The sequence below is a fragment of the Peromyscus leucopus genome, chromosome 1 (assembly GCF_004664715.2).
Source record: "Peromyscus leucopus breed LL Stock chromosome 1, UCI_PerLeu_2.1, whole genome shotgun sequence".
NCBI classification, from domain to species: domain Eukaryota; kingdom Metazoa; phylum Chordata; class Mammalia; order Rodentia; family Cricetidae; genus Peromyscus; species Peromyscus leucopus.
The window spans coordinates 190,436,036-190,456,213 of NC_051063.1; the positions used below are offsets into that span (position 1 = coordinate 190,436,036).

At 36.9% G+C, this 20,178-nt stretch overlaps 1 protein-coding gene across 3 annotated transcripts; it reads right to left on the reverse strand.

Annotated features, from left to right (window-relative positions):
- Positions 1-1,363: 1,363 nt before the first annotated feature.
- Positions 1,364-14,780, reverse strand: LOC114685608 (vomeronasal type-2 receptor 116-like). 3 transcript variants are annotated; one of them, XM_028860246.1, is made up of 6 exons: positions 14,587-14,780; positions 12,183-12,474; positions 11,106-11,900; positions 9,584-9,811; positions 5,239-5,362; positions 1,364-2,268 (listed from the first exon to the last, which is right to left on the reverse strand). In XM_028860246.1, exons 1-6 carry the CDS (start codon positions 14,778-14,780, stop codon positions 1,364-1,366), a joined length of 2,538 nt encoding a protein of 845 aa, XP_028716079.1. The 3 variants fall into 3 exon arrangements, with proteins under 3 accessions (XP_028716079.1, XP_037060322.1, XP_037060323.1); XM_037204427.1 differs by lacking the exon at positions 14,587-14,780 and having other exon boundaries at positions 12,222-12,446; XM_037204428.1 differs by lacking the exons at positions 12,183-12,474; positions 14,587-14,780 and having other exon boundaries at positions 5,233-5,362; positions 11,106-11,894.
- Between the last annotated feature and the right edge of the window lie 5,398 nt (positions 14,781-20,178).

Below are 20,178 nucleotides of genomic sequence, written 5' to 3' on the forward strand. Positions count from 1 at the left end.
ACAAAAAAACAGGAGTAAATAAAACAGTTCAAGACCTTAAAATTGAAATGAAATCAATAAAATAATTGACCAAAAGTGAAATAGTTCTGAAAATAAACAAATTTTGGAATTCAAACAACAACAATAGAGGCAAACTTCACTATCATTGTGGACCATTCCAACCCAAGTTTTCATATATCTTCAGAGAAAAAATATTCAGCTTCATAGTGGAAAACCACTACAAAAAATAAGAATTGTTGAAATAATTATTTAAAATTAATTAAAATTGTTGGAAGTTTGACCATTCCTGATTTCAATTTGACAAAAAGCTATAGTAATAAAAACAGCATAGTATTAGAATAAAAAGGGACAAATTGATCACTGGAATCTAATTGATATCCTAGATATAAATTCACATACCCATGGACACTTGATTATGATAAGAAGAGACCAAATACACATTTGAAAATGTAAGGCATTTTCAACAGATATCTAATATAGAAGATATATTATCAAGTGCCTTACATAAAAGCAGGTAACCCAACCCTAGTAGAAAAGAAAGTGAGAAAGAACTTTGAAGTCATTACAATTGGAGAAGAATTTCTGAATAGAACACTACTAGTGCCCACCGTGAGATCAGCAACTAACAAACAGGGCCTCCTGAAGAAGAAAATCTCCTCTAAGGCAAAGGACATTATCCTTGAGACAAAGCAGCAGCCTAAGGAATGGAAACAAGGCTTTTAGCATCTCTACATCTGATAGAGGACTTATATCCATAATCCATGAAAATTCAAGAGACTAGGTACAAAAAACTCAAATAATGCAATTTTAAAATTCAATAGTAAACTAAACCCAGAATTCACTAAAGAGGAAACTCAAATTGCTGAGAAAAATTTAAAGAAAGGTTATTTTGTCTTGTCTTACTATATAATATATTAGCATTTTCGGCTCTTGTCTTTTGGAGTCCTTCTCTTTTTGGGAGGTTAATGGAGGCATAGTGGATGTGGGAGAGAGTGTGCTTAGGGAAGAGTTGTGTGTGAGAACAACATACTGTGTTTAGTCTCACCATTGTGCTATCAAACTCTTACTATCACTCAGACATCAAGAGAAGAACACAGTTTATTAGAAATATTATTGTATATTAGAGAAAGAAGAGATCTTGAACTGTGGAAAACTGTCTAATGCCAGGACTTGTGGAATAAGTGATTGATTGGAATTTTATAAGAGACAATGTACAGAAAATCTATATTCATGACAATTCAAGGCATCATCATTAGAAGAATAGTTTACAGTCACAAGCTAATGCATGCATCTTGCATTGCATCCTAAGAGATGGTTCTGGACCAATACTAAAGTTGTCAGTTTCATTTAAGGAAATGGCAGTTCAGAAAGATGTTTTCTCCTTTATCTTTTGGAGAGAATTTCTCTCTGGTCTTAACAAAATTATGTAGCACTTGGGGAAAAAGATGCATCCCAGCAGGCCAACACTGGAGGCCAGGATGGAGAAGACCTCCACAGCAACCATGACCTTGCCCTTGGTGCTGTGGTAGACAGGCAGAAAGGTGACCCAGACACTGCAGAACAAGAGCATGCTGAAGGTCAGCAACTTGGCTTCATTGAATTTGTCAGGGAGATTCCTGGCCAAGAAAGCCACAATGAAGCTCCCAAAGGCAAGGGAGCCATGGTATCCCAAGACACAGTAGAATGCAGTAACTGAGCCCTTGTCACACACAATGATGATGTGGCCATGCTCAGTATATGCATCAATGTTAATAGATGGAGGAGAAACTCCCAGCCAGATTACACACAGAATAGTTTGGATGAGGGTACAGATGGCAATGAGATAGTTGGGTGCCCCTGAAGTCAGGTAGAACCTCAACTTTCTTCCAGGGGCTGTGACTTTGAAAGCCAGAACAACGGTAACTGTTTTGGCCAACACCGTGGAAACAGCCACTGTGAATACAACTCCAAATGTGAGTTGTTGCAGGATGCATGTAGCTGCATTGGGATGACCAATAAAGAGCAAGGGACACAGGAAACAAAAGAGGAGTGAGATGAGCAAGGTGTAGCTGAGACTGCGGTTATTGGCCTTGACAATGGGAGTGTCATGATGCTTCACAAATACCCCAAGAACTGCAGCTGTGATTGCAGTGAAGCACAAGGCCATTAAAGTCAAAGCCATTCCCAAGGGGTCTTCATTGGTCAGAAAGACCACAGATTTGGGAATGCACTGATTCTGCTCTGCATTGGCATACTGCTCCTCTGGACATTTCATACACTGATCCACAGCTGTTGGAGAAAGGAAAGAATGATTAGTGCAGTTTCAGCATTTTTAGAGAGAAGACATTTCAATTAAGTGTGCTGCAGAACCAGGCCAAAGTCTGCATTTTTGTGACAATGCTAGTGAAAGAAATTTCTGCACGGCAATGCTTCAATTTCACTATATTTATTCATTATATTTATTTGTAAGCAAACTAAACCATCATTATGTTGTATATTTAATTGTGTGTTAATGATACAATCTTTTTATCTAATAAGAAAAGCATAGATATTTTCAGTACATTCTGAATGCTATGAGAAAGTGACTTAATGTTTTTAAGTGACAGAAGCTGAAATCATTATTCAAATTCTGCCTCCAGAGTGACACACTTCCTCCAATAAGACCACTCCGCTAATGAGACAATTCTATGAAGTCTGCCTGGACTGCTTAGTTGGTAAAGCATGTGACTCTTAATCCCAGGCTTGTGGGTTCATGCCCCACACTGGGCACCAGATAATGGGAGAAATCCATGAAGTCTGCTTTAAGGGCAAAGGAATATATTTGAGAAAGAAACCTCACAGGAAAGAATACAGGAATTTGTCTCAGGATCCTGGAAGTGTGAGCATGGTCCCACTCTGTTCTTCCATCTGAAACAACCAGGGAACAAAGAGCGATGCCTATGTGCATCCCAGGTCTTAAGGGACACAAGCAGCCATGCCCCAGGAACATGCACTTCAAGATGATAGGCAAGTATAACAGTTGCCTGCTACCTCACTGTGGGTGGAGCTTCGAGGTCATAGCAAGAACAGCTACCCACTATAACTAATGATCTTATGTGGTGAGTCCTATTCAAACTACCACAGTAATCTAATGGTCCTTAGCAAGGCTAATGGAATATGGGAAAAGGGTAGGGCTTGATAGAGACTTGTTGGCCACTCTTGGTCTGACTAAAATCCCTTCAGAATCATTAAGTTGTGTGTGTGTGTGTGTGTGTGTGTGTGTGTGTGTATGTAGAATCATGTGGGTCTACATGTAGAGTAACAAAAGAGCTCATGAATATGAGAGTGATTCAATTTATATGGGGTAAGCAGGAAGAATAAAATGATAGAAGAATGTTACATAATTTTGATGTTTGAAATGCAAAAATAATTAAATACCTTAAATAAACATTCCCTTAGTTGTGGTCTCATCTGGAAGTAAGGACCCTGTGTTCCCAAGGCTTGTTCATATGAAACAGTAACCCTATCACTCAAGATGAAAACCTCTGTGTGTTTTTAGAATTAAAAAGCCCTACATCTTGATTCCATCACCCTTTGTAAGAAACAAGCACCATCTTCTTCCCCTAATTCCCAATTATATGAGACCCAGACTCTGCAAGTGTCCTTCAGTGTGAAGGAGTTATTGATATAACACCATGAGCAACTCAACATGTGAACATTCAAGCAAGAGTTATATAGCACAGAATGTTTGTTTGAAGGAATAGGACCCCATTCATAAGTTGTAATCTCTACGCTGGCATGTTTAGGAAATGTGATTCCAATTGCTTTGCATCAGTGGATAACTGAAGAGAGTCATGATGTGCTTCTAGAGTTTAAGTCTTATTATGTAGAACAATGAATTTGAGGACACACAAAATTAGGTAATTTGTTCAAGAGACTGGAATGTTGGCGCAATTGAGAAGAGAACTTTCTGTTCTTGCGTGAGACCTGAGTTCAGTCCCCAGCACCCATGTCAGGTCACTCATTACTGGCTGTAACTCTAACTACAGAGGGATTGGATGCTTCTTACTTGCACTTGCAATTGTGCACACATAACCACTCATCTCACATACATACACATAATTAAAGTAATAATAAAATACTTTTTGTTTAAGTTTTGCTGTATTTATCATTGTAAATACCCATTCCTCTTATATATTGTTTCATTTAAGATCATTTCACTAGACTTTGTTTAATTACTTAAGTGACTCTAGGAGTTGTGAGTGCCTGGAGGTCAGAAGACAACATCTAGGAGTTGGCTCTTTCTACTACATAGGGATGAACTCATCATCAGCTTTAGTAGAAAGGGAGTTAATTGCTGTGGCATATTACTGGCCATAAGTGTCCTTTAGAGACTTTCAATTTATTGCATGGGATGACAGGCAATAGAAGAGAAAAACAATCTGTCTGCCATTTGCATGGAGCCAAATCTAACCAGATAATCATTTGGCTAATAAAGGCTGTGTGGGTGACAACACCCTTCAGATAATTGTGAATTGTTGCTTTCATGCAAAACAATTTTAATCTTATTTTTGTAACATTATTAAATGGGTGATGTGTAGAAAAATATTGAACAAAGGACTCTCCATTTTCTCCATCAGGTGCCATCTCTTATTCATACTTCCCTAGACTTCAAATCACATTGATACTTTGAAAGGGGGATTTCTGGATATTGCTTGAAGTTATCCGTCTCATACTAAATGGTTTCTGTTAATTTTACAAGTAATTATTCCTGTCTCCATTAGTCTTACTGAGGACTGTCATTTGGTTCCTAGTACCCACATAATAGAGTTCAGTGGCTCTGATGCCCTGTTCTGTTCTCCATTGATTCCAGCACATACATGGTGCTTATAAAATTATGTAGGGAGACATATACACATACAACTTGAAAAAATTAATATTAGTAAAGATTCATAAGTGGAATATAATCTACATGTAATTTTAGAGGAGATAATCACACTAGGAAAGATGTGTAGAATTCCCTCACACTGCAGTTTGATTATCAAAACTGTTTATTTGAGATTATGACACATGCCATGAATTTTCATTGAGTCAAAGCAGTATGTCATGGCCAAGGGTCTTACTTGGAGACAAGCTGTTATTGATGAATTTCTTATAAACTTGAACATAAGAAAGTGATGTATTTGATTTGTGAAGTAGACTTTTAAACCCTTTGATCATCCCCATGTGCGTTAGAGAGGATGATCATTGGGAAGAATTTATCTAGCTGCAAACACTCACTTGTCTCATTAGAAATTTCATTTTCTGGGCAGGAGCTGCAATCAAAACAGCAGATTGTCATTCCCTCCTGCCAGGATTTTCTGAATCCAGGACCACAGTCATCACTGCACACAGAGGGCGGCATCTGAGGAAAATTAGATACATGCTGTTATCAGTACTTTTGCCTACTCCTTCCATATTTACATTAGATGAGCATGCTGAAATAAGCAAGTGACCACTTTCATATCCACATAAAATGACCAACCACATTTCACTTAGTATATTATATAAAACAATATTTATCAGTGTGTGGAAATGTTAATATAAAGTTGAATGGCTTCACATTGCTAGTAATTTAGGAAAAAGAATAGGTTGTTTGTTGTGCCCAAACACTTTGATGCTTCCAAACTGTTTTTTCTAGTTAATTTTAGTCAACTTACCACAAAGCATATTAAAAAGTTAATGGAAATCTTAACTAAAAAAATCTTCTGCATTGAACTAGCCTGTCATCCAACCTGTAATACATTTTATTAATTGGTACTTGATTTAGGAGTACCCAGCCCACTGTGGGCATTGCTGCCCCTAGGCGGGGCATATGAGAAATTAAGCACAGCAAGCCAGTAAGGATTTTTTTTTCATAAGGAGCTAAGCTTTAGTTGTAGACCACAGAATCCTGCTTTGTCTTCCCTTGACTGTAAGCCATGAGCCTGATCTACCATTCCTCTTCACTTTTTTTAGTTCATGTTTCATCACAAAAATAGCATAGCAAGCTAGAGCTAATGGACATCTGAAACAGAAAGTAAGTCCTCATATCTCAGATAGCATACATGAACTCCAATCAGATAGCACTGCAAAGCATGAAAAAGAGAGTATAAGAAAAAATAGGTAAATGGCAGAGCCTGGTGCATTTGTAGTGATAAAGTGCTGAGTTGACAAGAATTGAACTGGAAGGTGGAGTGTTTCCTGAGGTGAAAATGTTTTACAAAAGCTCTACGTACTGGGGGTACCTGAATAAAAGTTAGCTTACTTAGTCTTAATTAAAGGATTTCTTAAAGTTTAAAATAAAAGGTCATTTTTTTTCACCAACAACCTGCTTAGAGCGATCTGAATGCTGCTTCAGAAAGCTACTGATTGTTGTGTCTTCACTTTGCATCCTTTCTTCAGGACTGAGTTCTGTGTTGAAACTGCAGTGTCTCTTAAACACTGGCTCTTCCATATTCTCCACAATACAGTTAACTATAAATCTTCCTTTTGTTTTTCAGTTTTCTTGACAGAAGGGTGTCACAATGTACTGTTGGGAGACCTCAACTCCTGTTGTAGACTAGGATGATATAGTTACCACAGAGATCTGTGTTTCCTTCCTCCTGAATATTGGAATTAAAATATCAGCAGGCACAATTCTTCCCTTCTTTTTTGTTTATCATGTTTACAATTTCTTTTGTGCTTGCTGATATATTAAGGACTATTTTGAAGAAGAGTGGAGAATATCCAATTTTTCCCATGTATTTTTAGACATATGAGAAAAAAATTTTTAAAAAATTCCATTAAAATCATTAGTGAGGCCAGATGTATGTTGTGGTTCATATCTTTAGTCCAAATTCTTGCGAGGCAGATGCAGGCAACTCACTAGCTCTTTATGTCCAGTCTGGCCTTGATAGCAAGTCCATGCAAGCTAAGTTTGCAAATAGAAACCATGGCAGAACTTCCCATTATGGCGGAGTGGTTTAATAAGGTTTAAGCAGGGTTTGGGGAAGCAGGAGCAGCGATGAGAGGGGGATCTATGGTTGGTATATAAAATGAATAATTTTTTTGCTTTAATTAAAAAAAATAAGATATTATCTTAAATTAAATGCATGTCTTCTTCATTATTCCCTTCTTCTGTCCATTTTTCTTTATTTTTGAATTGTTTTTTGAGACAAGGTTTCTCTTTGTAGCCATGACTGTTCTTGAATTCAATCTGTACACCAGGCTGGACTCAAACTCAAAGAAACAACTGCTTCTGCCTTCAGAGTGCTGTAATTAAAGGTGTGTACCACCACCACCTGGCATAAGGCATGTCTTCCTCTCTCAAAAGTCTGAAACATAAGATGATCTTCCTATGACAAATTTAGCCAAAATTCCTCAAAAGTGGGTTGCTGATGTTTTGGTTTTAATAAATTCCACATGCAAGTCAATTTTCTACCCTAGAGCAGCCATCACAGTCTCTTTCAAGCATAAAGGATAACTTTATTAGTTATATTAACTGGGACTTACAATTGTAACTGTAACTGAATTACATCACTGATACTCTCCTATTTTAAGAGAGTTCATGAAGTATTCTACTATAGGGGCCTTTCTAGGAAATGGGCTTCTATCTTGCCACTTTCAATTTCCTTTCTTTGCCCTGTATATTTCAAATTTTAAGTAAAATTTATCAGGGAAAGGATATTTTTGATACTATGTGTTTGGTATTTATTGTCTCCTTTCTCTAGAAGATTACATGTCCCACTGTGTTTTGGAAAAGTATTGTTGCATTTAATTGGACATACTTTTGATGCCTATCTGACTCCTTTTGCTCTTCTGCCCACAGTTTGTAAACTTGATTCTTTAACTATACACTCTTGGTCTCATATATCTTTCATTTTCCTTATTTTTATCTTTTTCATAGTTTCTTCTGCCTTGTCTTCAAGTCTTGCTATCTTGTCTTCAACTTTAAGTATTGTTTTAATGAGATTTCTAAGAGAGATTTTTATTGGATTTCTTTTGTCTTTCCTTTCCATATTTTAAATTGAATTATTTTCATTATTTTTTTTTTACTTTTAGAATGCCTGTGTTACAGTTTCCTATTACATGCAAGCTTTTGTGATGTCATTGCATTCTCCTGCAAGTAATTTGTGTAATGTCTGAGTTTCAGGATCATCTTTGAATTCTTCTTTTTTAGTATGTCATTATGTATACTCTCATTCAAGCCTAAACTATTACACTTGGAGTTGTGTTGCTTTGATGTATTCTTTTTTTTGTACATTTGCTTCTGCATTGAAAATTGTATATCTGTGACTAGAGCACAAGTTACATTGTTTTTTTTTTTCTTTAACAACATATTTAATTTGACTTTTCATTATTTGATGACCTGAATTGGACAGAATAGCAATATTCAAATTTAATAATTTTTAACTGGAACATTATGGCTAATTTATACTCTGTATTACAAAGTGAGTATTGTCTGACAACTGGTGCAAAGCACCTCAAATCAATAAAACTCTTATTAATTCTATCCTAACTATTTGCTATTGGTTCATATGGACAGGATACTAAGAAAAGGAAAATGAAGTTCTGGGGGGTTTTAATGCAGGTTGTTGTAGGGAGGAATGTTGAGTATTTCTTTTTTTTCTTTTATTTTACAATACTATTCAGTTCTACATAACAGCCACAGATTCCCTTGTTCTCCCACTTCCTGCCCCCCTCCCCTTCCCCCAGCCCACCCCCCATTCCCACCACCTCCAGATCAAGGCCACCCCCAAGGACTGAGAAACTAAACACACCCTCGTTTGTTTCAGTTAATTATGAAAGAATTAATAGAACCAAGACATATTCCTCTAGTTCACAATGTCTTTTACAGGATAAACTTCACAGCTGGGAAAATTGCTCAGCTGTCAATAACTATTGCTGCTCATGATCATGCTTCAGATTTGATTCCTGATACCCATTTTGTGGCATTATGTTGTCTCCAGGTCCCAGAGAGGCAAGTCACAGTTTGGCATCCATATGCATCACACAATTCAGACATACATGCAGATAAAACACTCATACCCGCAGAAGAGAAAAAGAAAGAGAGAAGAGAAACGTTATATAATTCATAGTATACCTAAGTGTATCATGAAAATGTTATATTTATGTATGGCTATAGATGTTGGCAATTTAGGATCTGTTGCTAAAAGGCTTAAAACACTTTTTGTAATAAAAAATAATGATTTGCCTATGTGTAACTTACTCCTCATTTATAATTACCCTCAATTTTTCAGCACTGGTGTTAGAGGTTCAGCAGAAAAGAGGAAAATCATTGTGTAGTACTCAGAATGGTACCTAGAGAATTTCACTTTACTGGAAATAATATTAAACAGTGCTAACAATCATTTTTAAATTTATATTAAAAGACAGAAACGTGTACAAGTATGATAAAAATTCAACGTATGAATGTATGACATCCACAAAGAATTAATAAAACACATCAAAAAGTGAAAAGGAGAGTCATACTAAAGGAGGCTAAAGAATGGTCCCTAATGTGACAATTGATTTCATGTCACTAAGTTATAAGAAAGCACAAATGGAAACAATTCACAGTGTTATTGCTTTGCAATGGAATTCAGAACAGTTAGGTCACACCCACCTCTCTACTTCCTGTGGCCCACTCTATAATGTCTTCATATAAATCGAGCTGTTGACCATGTGGAAAATATGGGCTAAACTTTCCAATCTTCACCTTAAGTCCAAGACCATTTGGGAAATTCCAAATCTGGAAAATGTCATACTCTGCCTGCAGTTTTTCTTTCTGTTTCATATTCACTTTGTCCCCAGCAGTATAGGTGAAGTTGGTCTTCCTAAGAATGGAGTGCAGCTGAAAGACAGTCAGCAATTCTATAATAGTGTGTGTGTCCTTGCTCAAAGTCAGAAAATGTATTCTGATTTCATCATAAATACAACTTTATTGAAGGTGCACAGTTGAGAAATCTCAATGAAAGCAAGTGGATTAATAAAATTATCATAATGTCCCTAGAATTGCAATTCTCTCAGTGGATACTACCAAACACAAATGCAGTCATACATGCCAACACCAAACAAAATGTTAAACATGCACACACATAGACACACTCTCATATCCATACAGAAATACATACATAATACAGCCACATACTATTTACTCACACATACTTAGATAAGTCAAGACACACATGTGAACACACAGACACACAAAAATCACACTTACGCACCCAAACAGACACACAGAAAAAGAAACCCCCAAAAATCATAAACAGGCTCATACACACACTCAGAAATTCATAGATATATACAGATAAAAACACACAAGAAGACACCGATGGAGTTAAATTTATGTTCAAACACAAAGACAGACAGACAGACAGACACACACACATATACACACAGATGCACTGAAACACATATACATATGTGCAATCAAATCAAAAAAATGTACAGAAATCACACACATATGCACATGTAGACACATACACTGACAAATACACACAGAAATACACACCTACAGAAAAAAATTGATGCAGGCCAAATTTATATTTACTTCTACAAATAAATTTATATACAGATAGACATATTTATATACAGAAACACATACACTCATCAGCACAGATATACACCCAGATACACAGAAACAAGCACATACACACTCATAAACAGTGATTGCCATCCATTCACATATATTTATACACATGTATGTACTGAACAGAATCCTAGCATTATTTTCTGTGTTTTCCAGAGCCCAGAGTGGGGGAAGAATGAGTTAATAACACTTTAGGAAACCATCCCCTACAGTGTTTACCACATATTTGACAACTAATGAACAAAAGCTTATCTTCCATCCATTAGAGGATTAATGAAGAAGGGTGCCCAAGTTTCCAGTATTAGAACAGGGGTGATTATATTCACGTGCTCCTGAACAAAATCACTGATTTCCCTTGATAATTGTGTGTCCACTCCACTACCTTTGCATTGGAGATTTATACCAATATCTAGATTAACTCTTTCAGGAGAAAAATGTTCAGAAATCTTTATATTTGCTAAAATATTCCCTAATCAACTCGAATGGAACATCAGAGAGACTGTTAGTGACTTTGACTTTGATGACACCAAATATCATCCAATTTACGAGACTGTACCTCTAAGCAATTAAATTGATATTCTTTCACATTATCCATTGTCTGAAGAAGATTCTCCTGGTAGAAATGAGCCACGATATGCACTGCATCGTATATATCATAATTCTCATCACTAAAAGCCATGTCAAAAGTCTGCAATATTAGCCAATCCAGTGAGGCATTGGATGAGCAATTCTTCAGTGTCTTACAATTAGAAGCTGAGACTTCACAGTTAAAGTTCATCCAGTCCAGACTTGCCAGATATTCATTTGGGGTGAGAGGGCTCAAGGTATGGAGGAAATTTTTAAATCCAGAAATCTCAGCATGATGGTGTGCAAAAGTTAGAGTCTTTTGAGATGAGTCAAGTGTTAAGTCTCTCATACTTGTAGTGACATCCCACTGTGAGGTGGTGACCCATATTTTCTGTATACCTAGAGATTTCCACCTTCTAAAGCTCAAAGCTAGAGTGCTGTCTGTATCACCATAAATAATAACAACATTTGAGGATGATGTCATGATTTGTCTATAATATACTTCAGCTCTTGACATGTATAAGTGCATGTTGACTGAAATCATGTTCACAAAGGCAAAGCAGATTATATTTTCTTCCATCTCTCTTCTCAAATATGAGAGAAACTGGATACCATGATCATTGTCTGAGATGGCCAGCCCAATCCAGTTCCAGCTGAAGTGAAGTATGAGGGAGATCATGGCCAGGGCTAGAGATGTGTCCTTAGGGGCCATCTGATACAAATAAGGAAATTGTTCCTCATCACTCAAGATAGGATGGAAGGGTCCAAAAGTAAGTTGAACAATCTGTGACACAGGAAGGAGCATGAGGTCCCATGGACTAAAATAATTTGTTAAACATATTTTTCTGCAGAGTTTTTAAATATCCCCTTACCTGTAACCTCTTCCTTTAGCTATACTTTAAAAAGAGAAATATTAAAGGCCCATAAAAATCTCTGAATGGTACCCTTGAACTACATAGTTTGACATAAGTGTAAGGTCAGTTTCTCCCTCAAACTCTTCTTGGCATCTTGGAATGGCACCAATAGAGACAGGATTGCTTGCACAACTAACCACATAAATTCTCACCTGCTGATATTTGTAGAGGTCCATTGCTTTCCCAACTACTAAAGATTCTTCCCAGCTAGGTCCTGAAAGCACCACTGAACACATGGTCATTTCAATACAGTTATAATTAGGCACTTTATAATGAAGATTTACAGAAGATTCAATGATATTGTATGTTCGTGACATGATGTTACAACCACCTTCTAGAAATCCAAATATTAAAGACATATTTGGTAGAAGATAAGGGTTCCTGTTGACTTCATCCACTGAAAAAGCTAAGGCCAGTGCAAACTGATTGTTGTCATTTCCTCCTCTGTAAAAGGTGACAATCATTAGGGACAGATATACAGATAATCATGTGTAATTAATACAAGGACTATCCTGTACGGGATGGTATTCCTAACCACTCTCAAAGATTGAAACAAATTTTCTGTGCTGGCATGTTGAGATGACATAAGAAGATGGAATCTTACAAAAACATTTAAAGGTTCATGAGAATACAGTTCCTATAAATAAGATGAGCCATCAGCATCTTCCACAGGGAGCCTTGTCCATCTCTGGCATTTGAGTGTTTTCTCAAAAGGTAAAGACAAGGCTATAGGCTTTGACCAAACAGTAAACCTCATCATGCTTTCATTTTTAAATTATGAGCAAAATAAAAAATGCATGAGGTGTGTGAGCCATTCGATTTATGGTATTTTCTTATGAAATTAACTGAATTAGGTAAGGCAGTCATAAATGTCAAATGTGTGCAAAATAGCCTAGGCAACATTTGGCTCTTGGACTTACAATTCTTTAAAATCAGTGGGCAGTATAGTTCACATATCTCATCCTGACCATATTCATCTTTTTTTATTTCTGGTTTATCTATTGCAGCCATGAATTTTTTTAAGGATTTATTTTTAAATAATTTCAAATACCAGGGATGTATTTGGTAAAGATGTGTGACTGTATTCATCTGTGTGTATGGATAGTATTAATGATCAGTTAGGCTTTAGGATTCCATCTGTAGACTAAATAGGCCTCAAATGCATAGGGATACATTTTTCTAGGTCTGAGTTTGTACTACCTTCTATTTTTCACTTATTTTATGTGTACACTGCCATGTTGTGTATTCACACTGGGTATATCCTACCAACATAGCTTTTTTTCTAGAAAACATCATTTGAAGACTTTTCTAGTTACACTAATATGAGACTAGAGTCCTACAGAGATTTGGAGGTACTAGTATAACATGTTTGTAAAATATAAGACTCTAAAATGTAAAATATATGGAGGCTATGTGATAAAAACTGGTAACAGATCAGTTGGAAGAGAATAATATCAGATTGTTTTTATGTTCATGGGAAGAATAATAACTCCTCTTTCATCCTGGTCATTTCATGCCATCTAATCAATAAGATCAAATATACACAAAACCAAAGTGTATGTAATGCCGAAATTGGGAAAATATGCAGATATAATGAGTAAAATTACTTACAGAAAAACAAAAGCGGTAAATGTGATGTAAGTGTCAGAGAATAAACAGCTTAGACATATATAGGGAGAAGACACATGCTTCTTGATTAATGGCACAGATGAGCTAGTAGGTAACACCTCTATTGCTATTATCAGTTGTTGCCAACTATCACATGCAACAGCTGTCTCTCAGGCAAGTGATAAGGTTAAGCAAGCAGTCACCACTATTAGGGACAGACTCAGTTCTCAAAGAATGCAAGCATATCGTTTACAGTTCACACAATCCTTCTTTGCTCTAATGAAAGAGTAAATAAATGAATTTTGAAATTAAAGACCAGTGAATGTACATGTATATAAGTGAGGGATAGAGAAACAGGAACACATATGTGATTCAAAGTGGACAGGTTTCCTACTTCCATCCTCAATGTATCTTTGAAAGGCACATTGTGAGCCCATGCAGAGCGTCTGAGAGAGTAACTGAATATCTATGTGAAAAGTCTCTGTAGTTAGTGTGCCACAAATATTATTTGTCCAAGCAATGTTATAGGACCTACATGATGATGGAATGTTCAGCAGCTGACTCTACTCTATGGCTATTTACTTGTTCCGAATCAGAGTGACATTCATTGAAATAGAATGAGGTATCCTTTGATAAGACATCATCTGATGCTGTGATACGGAAACTGTGAAGAGGCAGACTATATGTGATGGAATAATGTATAGTGTCCTTTCTTCACTCAGCATCCAGGCTTGGGGAAACTTTAGGGTAACTGGGAGAAAAACAAAACACTTTCCAGAAAAATTATAAATAGAAATGCCATTGGGTCTCTAAAAGAATTTGGAATTGTTTAATGGTGTGCAGGTTCAGAGAACAGGCCAGAAGTTGCAAGGCATTACTTTGATCCTCGTCCTCTTGATCCCTCATTAAATATTCATGACATTTACATAGAAAGTACAAGGCACTTACCGTTCTTTGAAAGGTTGTATCAAATCCATTATCTCCACTGACCCATGCACTACATCAAGTATGAAGGCACATGACTCAAATATTCTGTCCTTGTCTTCACTCTGCTTCATTGTCCAAAAGCACCTGGGATGAATGAAAGTTGCCACATGAAGTAGAATGTTCAGGAGTAAGAAGAGCAAAATCGAAGTGAACATTTTTTTCTAATCTAACCCTGGGAAATTTGGATTGTGACATGCTATTCTGATCAGAACGTCAAATAGGCACCCAAATATCCCCACCTGCTTTTATTTCTGAAGCCAAATAAGAGGCTACTTGTGTATTCATGATTCCATTTTGTGTGTGCAGTTGTTTCCTCACCCATTGAGAATACTTTAAAACTCTCTTCCCCGGGGCTCTTCATCTGCTGTCCGTGGTCCATGATATACAATTTAGATGATAAATATATAGGATGATAGGCCAGCTAGTTTCATGACATCATTCATCCTTTGGAATTAATTTTGGAAATTAATACCCCAGGGAAGATGACATTTTGGGAAAATTTGTTCCTTTGACTACCTCAGTTATCTTTTAATGTAAACAGCTTTACAAATAATTGTAGCCAGAAGTTTTCTCCAGTCCTGCCTAGCCTCTGTGGCCTCATAGCCACTTATAAAATAATCATTCAGAAGCTTATATTAATTATAACTGCTTGGCCACTAGCTCAGCTTTATTACTGTCTAGCTCTAACACTTAAATTAACCCATAATTCTTAATCTATATTTTTCCAAATGTTTCGTGGCTTACCAGTCTGCTGGCATGTTGTTGTTCCTTTGGTGGCAGCTGGCATCTCCTATACCTTTGTCTTTCTTCTTCTCTCTGCAGTTGGAATGTACCACCTAACCTTTTTCTGCCTCACCAAATAGATTTATTAACCAAACAGCTTTATTTATCAAACAGTTAGAGCAATACATATTCACAGCATATAGAAAGACATCCCACAGCAAATGATGTCAATGGATTTTGATAGATTACCCACAACGAGACATTCATTATTGGTTCTGGAGGACTCACAAAGTAAGAATTCATGGGATTGTATCAAAAAGTCCATGTCACGGAAAAACAGCTGCATGTGTAGAGCAATTGAGTTATACATGGCATTCACAGTGGGGCCTGCTCTGTAAGGGTGGCCCATACAGAATATCTATCTAAAGCCTGTGACTCCATTTTCTTGAAAACCAAAAATCAGTCCAAATCATTTAATTTCCTGAATACTGCTCTTCCAAAACTATCCAGCTCATCAAATAACCACAGTTCATTTACAAATTAAAATTTTGATTTTCAAATATTCAAAGAACTCCAGAAACAACACCATACTGGTGTGCACCATTTTATATACTATATAAGACCTATCACTCCTCCTCCAAACCAATCATTATTCATGAGAAGATAAGTTGAATGTTTGATTTCTAAACCAAAATCATCTTCCATTTCTTCTTGTTTATCTGTGGTTTCCTATATTGTTGTTGCTCATTTTATAATCCAGCAGTGGCTGCAAAGAAGTCTTATTGAGTATTTTAGCAGCAAATAGAACCTGGGAAATAGCCCTGTGTTTTATGTACAAATTCTTCTCATACAATTTTCCTACTCATCTACTTCACTTGCATTCTGGGACCTGCACTGCCACTGTGATAATGTTCGGCTGAGTATGGGATAGAGAGCCTCTCTCAATGGATATGGACTACAGAGGATGTAGGACAAATGTAGGGCAAGTCTTTGTTGTGGGTGGTGATATGTCCCAATTAGTATTTGAGATGAGGCATACAGGACTACTGCTCTCTTCTCAATCTTATTGTACATTTAATAATAAACATGTAAAAGTGTATGACCTCTTGGTTTGTGATCAGTTACCCTGTGGGCTGAAGATGTAGATATAGAGAGTGTGACAGGCAAATTCTTTCATAGTAAAATAGATAAAATTAAGCATTCAAATAGGGTGCAAATAAAAATTCCAGTGGTTCAGATTCAGCACAGTATGGAATTTTGGTTCAGTTGGATAATTATTTTTTATAATTAATATACAGCATAGAAGGTTTTATTGGAGCAATTCACACATATGAAGCACGTCCTTTGTCGATATTTGCTCTTCTGTCACAGGTATCTGTTGCTCATCTTACTAGTGATTCCATCCCTCAATTCAAACAGCTTCCTTTTCATTTTGTGACTTTAGTGTACTTGTTCAGTTCATGAGACAGGTGTGATAGTATCTTCATACTGGCTTCAGATCGTAGACCACACCCAATTCCTTCAGGCCTTCAGTTCTCAAATCTTAACTCTCCTACATGCTTTGGGTGAATATATATGTATATATGCACACAAACACATGGACACACACACAAAAAAAAAACACATACACACAAACACACCCTAACTATGTTACATCTTGAGTCTGTGAAAAATTTGAATTTCCAGGGTTTGTCTATTTAGTTAACATGATGACCACATTCTACATCCCCAATTCCTGCTAGTGACGTCATTTAATTCTTCCAGGCTGAGGACAACTGCTTTATTTGCATGTAAATTCTTTGAAGCTTTCATCTGAATTCCAATATAACTAAGAGATTTCTCTACCCAGTAATCCTATTTTTTTAATTACATCACTGGTGTAGAAGTAACCATCTTATTCAATAAGAAACACAGAACCAATGCAAAGATGAAAAGCCCAAGAGGTCAGAGCTAAGAGCCTTACCCTTCACTCTGCCGCTATCCTCTTCAGTCAAAAGAACTACTTCTTGTGTGTTTGTCTTTATAAGGATTTTCTGTTCTGCCTTCTCATTGGTTGTAAACCCAACCACATAACTGCCTCCTCAATGCCTGTCTATACAGACCTCCAGGTCTTCTATGGTTGGTACTGAGATTAAAGGCGTGTATCTCCATGCTGGCTATATCCTTCATCATTCAGAGATCTGCCAAGCTCTGCCTCCCAAGAGCTGGGATTAAAGGTGTGCACCACTACCACCCAGCTTCTGTGATGGCTTGCTATTAGTTCTGGCCCCCAGGCAACTTTATTTATTAACATACAAATAAAATCACATTTCAGTTTAAATAAAATATCTCCATACACTGGTTTCAATCATTCAACTGAATTACATAGCAGTTATTTTTGTAAACTTCTCTAAAATTGGTGTCTAAGAATTAGTTAAAAATAACTGTGTATTTAAGTGTGGTAAATCATGGAATGAAACTTTCAAAATTCTAAGAATGCATTGTAAATAGCAATTATGCATCTTTGTACATATAAAAATAAAGCCACAAAATTTAGATGAAAACTTTTCTTTATTTTCTTATATGTTGAGGGGCATCTTGGTTGACCATTATCTTTAATATTCTTCATAATACTAAAATAAACAAGGTGCTTTCTTTTTTCCATTGTACACTTTTAGCTTCTTTGTCAAAAATTATATGTCCATAGGTGTGTGGGTTAATGTCAGGGTCTTCAATTCGATTCCATTGGTCCACATGTCAGTTTTTATGCCAATACCAAGCTATTTTTATTACTGTAGCTCTATAGTAGAGCTTGAAGTCAGGGATTGTGATGCCTCCAGAAGTTGTTTTATTGTACAGGTTTCTTTTAGCTATCCTGGGTTTTTTGTTTTTTCATATGAAGTTGAGTATTATTCTTTCCAGGTCTGTGAAGAATTGTGTTGGTATTTTGATGGGGATTGCATTGAATCTGTAAATTGCTTTTGGTAAGATTGCCATTTTTACTATGTTAACCCTGCCTATCCATGAGCATGGGAGATCTTTCCATTTTCTGACATCTTCTTCAATTTCTTTTTTCAGGGACTTAAAGTTCTTGTCATATAGGTCCTTCACTTGCTTGGTTAGTGTTACCCCAAGGTATTTTATGTCATTTTTGGCTATTGTAAAGGGTGATGTATCTCTAATTGCCTTCTCAGCTTCTTTGTCCATTGTATATAGGAGGGCTACTGATTTTTTTGAGTTGATCTTATATCCTGCTGTGTTGCTGAAGGTGTTTATAAGCTTTATCAATTCCTGGGTGGAATCTTAGGGGTCACTCAAGTATATTATCATGTCATCTGCAAATAGGGAAAGCTTGACTTCTTCCTTTCCAATTTGAATCCCCTTAATCTCCTTATGTTGTCTTATTGCTCTGGCTAGAACTTCAAGTACTATATTGAATAAGTATGGGGAGAGTGGACAGCCTTGCCTCATTCCTGATTTTAGTGGAATTGCTTTGAGTTTCTCTCCATTTAATTTGATGTTGACTGTTGGTTTGCTATATATTGCCTTTATTATGTTTAGGTATGTTCCCTGTATTCCTGATTGCTCCAAGACTTTTATCATGAAGGGGTGTTGGATTTTGTCAAATGCCTTTTCTGCATCTAGTGAGATGATCATGTGGTTTTTTTTCTTTGAGTTTGTTTATATGGTATATTACATTGATGGACTTTCATATGTTGAACCACCCTTGCATCCCTGGGATGAAGCCTACTTGATCATGGTGGATAATTGTTATGATGTGTTTTTGGAGTCTGTTTGCCAGAATTTTATTGAGTATTTTTGCATCAATGTTCATGAGAGAGATCAGTCTGTAGTTCTCTTTCTTTGTTGCATCAAAAACACTGAAGACACTTTATGCTGGAGAGGATGTGGAACTAGGGGAACTCTCCTCCACTGCTGGTGGGAATGCAAGCTTGTACAACCACTTTGGAAATCAATATGGCGCTTTCTTAGAAAATTGGGAATCAATCTCCCCCAAGATCCAGCTATACCACTCCTGGGCATATACCCAGGAAATGCTCAATCATACCACAATAGCACTTGCTCAGCTATGTTCATATCAGCATTGTTTGTAATAGCCAAAACCTGGAAACAACCTAGATGCCCTTCAACTGAAGAATGGATAAATAAATTGTGGCACATATACACAATGGAATACTACTCAGCAGAGAAAAACAATGACATCATGAGGTTTGCAGGCAAATGGATGGATCTAGAAAAAATCATCCTGAGTGAGGTAACCCAGACTCAGAAAGACAAATATGGTATGTACTCACTCATAGGAAGATGCTAGATGTGGAACAAGGATGACTGGACTGCTACTCACATCACCAGTGAGGCTACCTGGAAAATGGGACCCCAAGAAAGACACGGAGAAATGGATGAGATCTACACGAACAGCCTGGACATGAGTGGGAAAAATGAAGGGCAACGGTCGAGGGAAAGAGAGTGGGAGATCCTAGCTGGATCAAGAAAAGAAAGAGAGAACAAGGAATAGGAGACCATGGTAAATGAAGACCACATAAGAAGGGGAGGAAGCAGAGAGCTAGGGGGGCCCACGGAGATCCACAAAGATACCCCCGCAAAAGACTGCTGGCAATGGTCGAGAGAAGGCAGGAACTGACCTACTCTGGTGATGGGATGGCCAGACACCCTGATAGTTGTGCCATAAACCTCATCCAAGGACTGAGGAATCTGGATGCAGACATCCACGGCTGGGCCCCTGGTGGAGCACTGGGAGTCTAATTATGGAGAAAGAAGAGGGTTTATATGAGCGAGAATTGTTGAAGCCAAGGTTGGATAAAGCACAGC